This window comes from Gobius niger (assembly GCF_951799975.1).
Source record: "Gobius niger genome assembly, chromosome: 6".
Lineage (NCBI taxonomy): Eukaryota > Metazoa > Chordata > Actinopteri > Gobiiformes > Gobiidae > Gobius > Gobius niger.
Genome location: NC_136857.1, coordinates 13,842,430 through 13,852,354, shown reverse-complemented (window position 1 = coordinate 13,852,354; position 9,925 = coordinate 13,842,430). Strand labels below are relative to the sequence as shown.

Genomic DNA, 9,925 nt, shown 5'->3' with positions numbered 1-9,925 from the left:
GGCGCACTAAACCAGGAGCCTACTGAGGTCATGGATACTGAAGTGCAGTCGTCGTCGATGCTAATGTTCTTGAGGTTCTGTCCTAATGGTTAATATAAACTTAAAACGCAAGTGATTTAGATGATTGATCAAGAGTATACTTAACATAATCTTTACATATTAATAGTATAACTTCTTGTTTAATTTTTTAAATCAACGTTCTGTGGGTTAGCCTACTGCACTGTTTGCTGTAGCCTACCTAGCCCAGGAGTAGCCTTGTACAATTTAGCTACATCTTCCTTTCTTAAAGTGAAGCCTTTTGTGTGTGTTTGTGTTTGTTTGTTTTAGCTCAGAGGGACAATTGGGCCAGCAGATGGCGGTAATGCAAATCCTGGAACGAAGGAGAACACTGGTAAACCAAAAAAAGCCATTTGTGTATTATGTTTCAAAGATCCTGAATTGTGAATAATTGTTTTCAGTAAATTTGGACACCAGAGCATACCTGATCACTTAGGAAAGTCAAAACAACACTCATTGTCTTCTGGCTCATACAGTAAATAGGACGGTGCAATTTTTACATTTATTTTTATTCTTGGTATTTTTCCAAATAACAATCTACATTATGGTAACTCACAGTTATCTGTACAAGTCTTTGATTGTCTGAAACAATTTTACTTTATTAATCTCACAGTGGAGAAAATGATCATGTATGCCCTTTGGTGCTCCTCACAGGTTGCCCCACCTGCACCAAAGGATACGTTGAATGCAGGGGGACAAACAAGAAGATTGAATCGTTATCTCAGATTCTGCTTTTCTGGAGGATCTTCACATTGTTATGAAGATCCTCCAGAACAATATGAAGAATTCATATCAAACCAGATTCTTATGCTACAGTTTGTATCTGTCCAGAAGCTACCTTCAGTTGTGTTAATTCCCGGTTTGTTCCCATTAATTCCCATGAACATTTTTCGACGTCCGACATTTTGCAACCCTAAGAAGAACTAGACCTTCGCTTAAAGCTCAAAAATTGATTTTACACAATATGGGCCCTCCAAGAACTGCAAACATGTCTGTTGTTGTTTTATAACAGTAATTACCAGTACTGTGATCAGTTTTACTCACATTTTTCACTAACAAGTTATCCTAGCAGCAAACCCACAAGGCTTACATTGCACCATGTTGGATAAATTAAGTTTGATCCACCTGACATAGATTTAGCCTGTGATTGCAAATGTTTTTAATTCCCATCTGTACCAACATTTGAATAAGCTGAAGCCAAACTAAAATACTTGTTTACATACCAAAGGACATCTGAAGAGACTCGGAGCAAAAGCTTTCACAACTGTGTCAAATTAGCAAGCCGCAACATTTCAAAATAATATATCACTTGAATAAGAAAAAGGTTGTCACTACCCACACATACAGCCACTGTTTAGTAGCTACTCCTTACTTTTCTCATGTGATGCTAATTCACTCTGTTATTGTAACGTTTCAATTATACCAGAATGTGTGAATTTTAGGGCTCTATTTCAGTTTGTGGTTCTCTGATTAAAGTTACTAAGGGGTCCATGGACTTTTCCAAGTCCTTATTGCAAGTCCTTATTGACAAAACAAACAATGATAAAAGTTCTGAAGTTGTCCACCTTACTGGGTTGTTTCAGTGTTGAGCACATTTTGCCTGGAAGTCACAAATATACATTGCAAAATTAAGTCTTCTTGCTAGCTGAGATTCATTTTTTTTTTTTTTTTACTAAAGTTTAAGTCATAATTTTTACTTTTTGTTTCAATTTCATTCTTTTTTTTGTCCTGTTTTTTTTTAAGTGGCTTATGAAAATATCATATGCCATTTCAGTTTTGGGTCTTTGTTTCATTAAATTTAATTTTAGGCATGGACAAGAAAATGTGGGGACAATATCTAGTGTCGTTGTAAGTTATCAGCCTATATGCCATGCGTCACACCCACAATAGTAATTTCGTGGCTTTTTTATGACCGTAAAATGAATTGAAAAGCTGCTGGAACTCATAACATACTTCTGGAAGTGATTAGTCCACAAAACTTTGTCGAGTGAATTGCATTTAGACAACGGAGGGTGTGACCAATATTGTATGTGTAAGTGTGAGTGAGAAACAGAAAGGAATAGCATGTGTGTTTGCTGGAGAGATATAGAGAAATCAAGAGAGAGAGAGCGAGACAGAGAAAGAGACAGAGAGAGAGAGAGAGAGCGAGAGAGAGAGAGACAGAGACATGGGCGTCTCTGTTATGCAAGCAATCCTCAGTATGCATGTAGATTGGGTGATGTGTGGCTCCTGTGGTTGGCTGTCCTCTGTGTCACTGCCTTTAAAACAGATGCCAAGAGAAATGTCTTCTTTACAGGCTTTGGCGGCCACATGCTTTGGATCATGGGGATAGGACTGTAGAGGAGAGGCTTATGGGAAAATGTGTGTATCTAGACGCACAGTCAAACAGGCACAGTCATACATTCCTTATGAAAGTGACTTCCCAAAAATAAGAAACTTTCTTTGACAAATTCAAAAAGTATTTGACCACATACTACGATTGTATCCATTGACAGTAGAAGGTGTTGTATCTCACCAGGTTGCCATAAATGAGTGTGTACTAAATTTCAAGAGATGTGTGAACAGTCTGTCTATGGAGCAATGAGCCAACCTTTGGACCCGAATGATGTCTGTCTCAGCGCCAGTGACACAGGAATGTGTCATAGTTCCTGCAAAGCCACTAAAGTGCAGCAAATAAACATTCCAGTCCTGCAGTGTCAGTGCTGAGCCCTCACCCACAGCTGCTGTAAAATGCACATCATAATTAAAACCAAAAATCTGAGTCCGTCTCCTCTTGATTTAGCAGCATAGACAGTACAGACATATGTTCTGAGACTTTTTTAATAGGCTGTTGTTCAAGTTGGAATTTGAGAGGGATCTGAACGCAGCCGATGGAGGGACACGTGATCAGTGGAGCTCCACTTTTCCACAGGAAATGACGTCACCTCTGCAGGACAACACCAGTTTAGACTAATCCAAACTAACCCTAATCCTAACCTTAAAGGGATATCTCAGGATTTTTGACATAAAGCCTCATTTCCTATTTGTCCAGAGTGTTGTTGATTTCTAGAGATATATAATTTTTTAAATTTATGCAGTCCTTATATTTGAAGAGTTTAGTGGTGCTAGGCTAGTGTTAGGCTAGCGCATGTCTATGGTTACTAGTAGCCTGCATTAAAAACCTCTTCAAAATCATCAGTCCTCCAAACATTGCCAAAACTGATTTGTAGAAAGCTCCTTTGTGAATTTGACATGTAGTAATGCAGGCAACAGGTCAACAAACTACTATAGATCCGGTAATCTTGTAGATCACTCCGCCGCTGCGTAGCTTACAACCAGGAAGCTGATGCTACTCAAATATAAGTTCTTTTAAATGCAAAATGGTTATATTAACACAAATATTCAGTTTGGTGTTATAAGTGATTTGCCTCAGGTGCACTATGCTTGTGTCAGACTGTTTTTAATTCAGGCTACTAGTTACCATAGACATGTGCTAGCCTAGCACTAGCCTAGCACCACTAAACTCTTCAAATATAAGGACTGCATGAATTAAAAATGGTAAACTAGGAAATTAGGCCCTATGTCAAAATCCTGAAATATCCCTTTAAGGAGTTTAAGTGTTTTATAGAGATTAATTAAAATAAATTTCACGGGGGGGGGGGGGGGGGGGGGGGGGGTAATGGTTTTACCCCCCCCCCAGGGGGAGTTAGAAACCCCCTGCTTATATTATGGACAATGTTACTATTTGTATATAATTTTCGGGGGGCTCAGCCTGAATCTAAACGGAAAAATTGCCTCGATCAAGCAAAACTTCGACATTCGACATTGTAAAATGTGTTGCCACCTCAGACATGATCCCTGACCCTGCTTGCCACCTTGTGATTTTTCTTCTAGATTCGCCCCTGCCAAGATGATATTTATCTAAAATGTGAAAACACTGTTACCAATAAGCCTGCCTCAAAAGTGGGCATACGTGTTTGTAATTATTTATACCGAGTGTCCTCTACAAATGTGGAATACTGAGATCTAATACTATTGCTTATACTATTTCAAAGAAATGGGGTCTAAATCAAACTGAGCCCGATGATGACCTTTGTTAATAACCGTTACCTGCTGGACCAACAGCAGTTACATAAATATCAATGGCCTCACTGTTTTACCTATTCTTTATGTTTTCTCATAACTTCATAACTTTTCAAAAGTACAAGTAAAAGTAAAGCTTAAACGTAAATGGGTAGAAGCGATTTATTTTTGGTGGCAGATGCTGATACTGAAGTTTTTCAATCCTCAGCAACCAATAGCATCACAGTCGTCACTTGTTATTATCAATGCAGTACATTGTTCCATATGAGCACAATATGAGAAATGAACATAATATCCATTGGAATAAAGTGGAGCCCAATGCAGTGACATTCATAGCAGTTGAAGTTAGTATACGTATTAATTAAATTTACTGCAGACTTGGGCTTAAGTGTTCAGATAAAGATCAAGTACTTTGGTGGTCAGCCGAAACTAATATCAACCTTAAGATCATACCCTGTCTAAATAGAACTAATATACAGTAGGCCTGATATTGTATCTGACAAACCGATATATCAATCTACATTATATTTCAGGCTTATTTGGACAAAGGTGATAAATGATGATGATCATGATGATGGTGATGATATGATGATGAGGAAACACCACGTTCTTGGGGTCAAGTGAAGGTTAGGTTATGGAGTACACACACTGGCCAGTACGCTTTATCCCATAACTCTGAAACCCAATGCCTTGTATATAGGATGAAGTTTAAACTCATACCTCAACAACTGCGTATACTGTCTTGAGATTTCTGGACAGTGGCCTGACCACAGACACCATCGTCACAGCTCAAAGTGGTAAAGCGGTTTATCCACATTTCCACCCTGATTCACAATGTGCCGACAACCGTAACAACGGAAAGCAATGGTTTGGGATTGTCTGGTTTGCGGACAGCAACGAGTGTCCGGTCTGCGTTTCCTAAATCTGCTCTCCTGTCATCTCTTCATCTTAACTCAGACCAGTGAGTGGCAGACTTCTGTGCGCCAGAAGAGACAGCATGTAGATTATCTATTGAACACAAGCACTAATTTTTTTCATAACGTTTACTATATATCCACCCTTATTACTTTTGAAATGTCCATCAGTATTTAATGGTGGAACATTGTAAGGATCTCATAAAGAAACAGCCTCATTATTGTGATATCGCGGGAAGGTATTGTCAAAATGCGTCTTTTACAGTAAAAAAAGAAAGCCCTGTCTAGTTTACATTGTCATATTTTAAAGATAGGATTAGTAAGACTACTGCTGCTGCACCCAAACAATGCATTCAGGCAAGGGACATGCCTCAAAAGAAGCAACTTTATGGAAACTTTCTCTACTTCCACACTTGTCAGCACCCGTAGCCGTAATTATGACTTTACTTGTCTCTTGTCTGATAGATTGTGGTCGGCCCGAGGATGATGATGAAGTGATGGAGTTGTTAGGAGGCCACGACCATTGTGATGCTGGGTGGCTGTTACTCCAGAGTTGCCATCTGCCGTGAAGGTCAGTTGCTAGGTGACAGTTCTTCTGGACACTGTCTGCCTTCCAGCTGCCACCCGCACACCCACATTCTGCGCACACACGGACGCACAACACACTGAGAGGGGAATGTGCAAAAAGAAATGTTAAAAAAAATCACTTCGTACAAATATGAATATGCTCACATGAGTCACTGTTCCTTTCAAAAGACTCAACAGTGGTATCTGTGTGTAATGAACCTGTAAACGAAGAATTGTAAATTTGTGGATAAAGTAATGATGTAATCTTTTTGATATTCTGGGTGACTCAAACTTCATGACTTTTGAGGCAGGGAAGAAGTACACAAGTTTAAGATACTGTACAGTCTGTATTTTACTTCATCACACACCGACTTTACCTGGGACCACAAATATTTCTGAATAATTCTGTTGAGTGAAATCAACACTGTTAAAGTATTATAGTTATGTCCTAAGCACTGGCGCATCACCATTGGTGTTGGTCTCTGCTTGTCTTCTCCTCACATTCTCACCTCCAGCGGACTCTCTCCTCTACTCTTCTGCTGGAAAGTGACTTTTGTAAAGAGTATCTTTTGTTTTTTGTTCGTGCCCCTCTCACCATGGCTGCCTGCTTGCCGCCTGGCAGCCCCGTGTGTCAAAGGTGTCTTTAGAACAGACTGTGGGAACAGCCGGTTAGCCTCCTCAAGGTCCCCTGCTCCCCAACCAGAGAGGCTGCCATCAATCCAGCGCTCCCCCTGCCCCGGCCTACACACCAGCGAACCCACAAATGCCCAACCAAACACAACACAAAGAGTAGGCAGCTCACGCCCTCTCCAATAATCCTCGGAAGCAATTTCATCTCGACTCGGGTGGCGGCCCATTGTCGCCAGTCCCTTCAATCTTTCCTTATTAACTCTAGCTTTGTCCTGCATCCGAGCTTCTGGACTCATCTCTCCTACATTCCTATTGGTGCAGCTCCTAGCACTCCCAGGCAACCTCCATGCACTAATCCCACCATATTCCCAACCAGCTACCCCACCCCATGAAACTCTCACTGCTGTCTCTCCCAACCTGCCGATCACCTACTTACAGGCTAAGGTAGGGGCATTAACTCCATGGGCTTTCTGAAGGCAGGGTGTTAAGGCGGGGTGCGTGAAGGAGGAGGCGTCCACAAAGTGACTCCAGCCCAGACAATTAGAACAATGAGCTGGGCCTGTAGGGGGCTAACTCGCTGCGTCACGCCTGGACGGTGGGGTATTTTGTCAGTTTAATGAATTGTCCGTCAGGCCTGGGCCATATCGCAGGCCGCGCGGGGAGAGGCCAGCAGGGACCCAGACACTAAGTCGGTATTTATTACACTGCCTTTGTCACTAATTGAGCTAATTATCACTGACTCCTCAGCACTCCCACAGGCCGCGCCCCCTACACAGTCTGCAGCCACAGCCCCACTCCGCTCTCACCAATGGGATTTGAACTCTTGTCTTTCTCCATGTATAATCTGTCTGGCAATTTTTCTCTGTTTCTTTGTGCACAATCACTCAAATTAAATAGGGCTGCGTAGGAGAAAAAAATGCACTACTCACCAACTGTGTTGAATGTTGGGATAACAATATTATTGCATTATTTTAAGAAATGATTGTGACACAATACATTCTACGAAATTTGGACAAAAGCAGAGAAAAAAATCAAATTCTATCAAAGCCAAAGTCTAACAAAAGACAAATCTGGACTACAACAAGGTTAAAATGGAGTTAAATTAACAGTTTTTGTTTTCGGTTGTGTAAGCAAAAAATGTGCAAATCTCAGACAGATGAAACACTGGTGACTGGTGGCATATTGTGGCTTTTTCCAATATTGATATGGATATTGCATCACCTAATATTGTTAATAAGAATTATTTGTCAATATATTGTACAGCCCGGACATTAAATAATGTCCAGTAATGCTATAACTCTCCTTTACTGACCCATTTTCATTGGATTTATTTGTTAGTTCATAATTGCAAAATTTTCAAATCATGTAAAACAAAGCTTTTAATTAATTGAGACAGTACACTGTTTTTGAAAGAGCCGAAAACACTATATTTGTAGTATTCGACTGGTAGCCAGTGGATGGGAGATTGTCTCTGATTTTATGTCAGTATTAAGCAAATGAGGCTGCTTTCACATATACTGTATAAAGTAGGGGGTTGTGGCTGAATAAGGACTCTCTGTGGTTGGGGGCGCAGATGCAGAAAAGTTTTGTGAGCAGCAGAAAAAGGCAGCTTTAGTGTTAGTAATAGGATTAGGCAAAGGACACCCAGGGACAGGCTTATATGTTCACTTGGATGGTTGTCTAAACTTTCCCAAACACACAATGTATACCGAGTATAATGGCATGATCTTTCAAAACATTCACAAAGGCTCTTAATTGAAAATATAAACTTTATTGTTCTATCTTACAAAACAAAAGTCTAAGTTTCATCATACAATCTAAAACATTTTATCCTTTCTACAGAAATAAATATTAAGTATTTACACATTTATTCAGTGCATGATCAGAGAAAAACAAACAAACAGAATACAAGCTATGCCTGACGTTAGCTGTGTGTCATACATCAAAAGACCTTTTGATTTCAAATTATGATTTCAAATTACTGCCTCACACAAAGTTGTTCAGGTGCATGTTACTGAGTTTACATGATAAATATGTTTATATTTGTATATGTACAATATTTTGGTTCTCTTAGCTGATATTCATAATTATTCATCTTTGTAGACACGTTTTTGGTGAAGTTTTATGCTACATACAGAAAAATCAGCGTTCTTTTCATTCAGTTGATATCATTGCTGGTATTGAAGGCCTGCTGACATTGATTCATTATTTCAACCTGAGATTTGCCAAACTATCCCTGTATGTCATCATATTCAGTGTAATAATAATACATTCAGATTATTGGCCTCATTAAGTCTAATTTTGTTGTTTTAGTTAGCAGTCGCAGTTTCCCATTGGGTAAGAATCATCATGTGGTATGTTTTCGGGGCATGGAGTTAAGGTGTACCCAGCTGCAGACAAATCTAAACATAAAGACCCAAAGTGATAAGAGTTTGAGCTGTATCTTGGGCGCTACTCAACATATTCAACACAGTTTCATGAGAGAAGAGCCAAAATTCAGCTAAAGAAAACATAAATGGATTTGGACAATCTGCCCTCTTGTAAGAGGTCTTTACCAGTTTATGAGAACATGTTTGTGGCTCTGTGGCCACAGAAACATCTGTGAAACATTGTGTCCAGTCTTTGGCCTCAGTGGGAGGGGCAGTACTACCTGGGTGCAGCAATCACTTCTGCACCACATAAACCTCTGTTTACTTGATTCATATTTATCCATTGTGTAAACATGAGGCATGTGGCGAATGTCCCCATGACATGGATCATAAATGTTGTATTGAAATACCCTTAAATGACTGTGAAGCTCCACAGCATGGCACATACAACACACAGCCTAAGTACCCAGTCAATATATTTGTGCTTTTTGTTCCATAAATTCCCTGTTTTCAAATTGTCTTTGTCTTTCAATTGTCTTTCAAAGCTCACTACACAAATAACTAACAAAGTTTCCTTCTTTTGATGACAAAAAAATAAAAAATCATAGACACTGGTGTGACGTCCGTGTGCTGGTGCAGTTCAGGCAGCTGACGTGACAGCACCAGTGAAAAGTGCAGTGGCATCGCTCAGTGATACTCTCAGTCCGGGACTTATATCCACGCCCACAGCACAGCAGCTCACAGCCATCCAGACCTGGCGAGGAACTGTTGCATGTTCTGCCAGAGGTGCCCAGAGTGCCTGTCTTCCCATTGTAAGAGCAAAAATTTGGAGATTTCTCAAAATACACCAGATCCATGGCTGAAGGAGTTTTATGAGCTGGGTTTTCAGGTTCCAAGTGTCGTGGGTTAGCTCGGTGAGAGGCTCGGTTACTCCCCTTGTTGCTGTAAACCACTCTTGATGCCCCGTCAAAGCGGTCCTTTAGGAAGTCTCCTACTGTGCGAAAGCTAGGCAAGCGCATCCAGCAGGTACGCACAGTACAGGAGCCCGACATGCCATGGCATTTACACTCCTGATGCATCTCTGATGACACAGTCTGCACAAAAAAACAATATCAGTGATTGGGTAGGTCACTTTATTTTAGGATTTTTTTGGCCAGTAGACAGGACAGCACAGGGTGAACGGCAAATGAACAGAACAGTGTTCCACCAAATGTGTAGCAGCCCTAACCAGACTATTGGCTCACTTTAATACTCATGCCATCCTGGGCTCTGTTCAGTACCCACCAGTCTGCCAGCTTCATTGTTGTGAAGGTTGGTGAGGTAGCG

At 40.5% G+C, this 9,925-nt stretch overlaps 2 protein-coding genes across 2 annotated transcripts in view; one reads left to right on the top strand and one right to left on the bottom strand.

Annotated features, from left to right (window-relative positions):
- The first annotated feature begins 5,504 nt into the window (after nucleotides 1-5,504).
- wnt10b (wingless-type MMTV integration site family, member 10b) overlaps nucleotides 5,505-9,925 on the top strand; it is a 9,949-nt gene continuing 5,528 nt past the window's right edge. Inside the window, exon 1 of the mRNA XM_079557896.1 lies at nucleotides 5,505-5,604. The gene's annotated coding sequence lies outside the window, so the exon portion shown is untranslated. The remainder of the gene's footprint in view (nucleotides 5,605-9,925) is intronic.
- On the bottom strand, nucleotides 8,276-9,925 carry wnt1 (wingless-type MMTV integration site family, member 1; the record flags this gene model as incomplete). Its single annotated transcript, XM_079558389.1, has 2 exons — nucleotides 8,276-9,693; nucleotides 9,884-9,925. Coding segments are annotated over 2 exons (534 nt in total), but the record flags the coding sequence as incomplete, so codon positions are not given.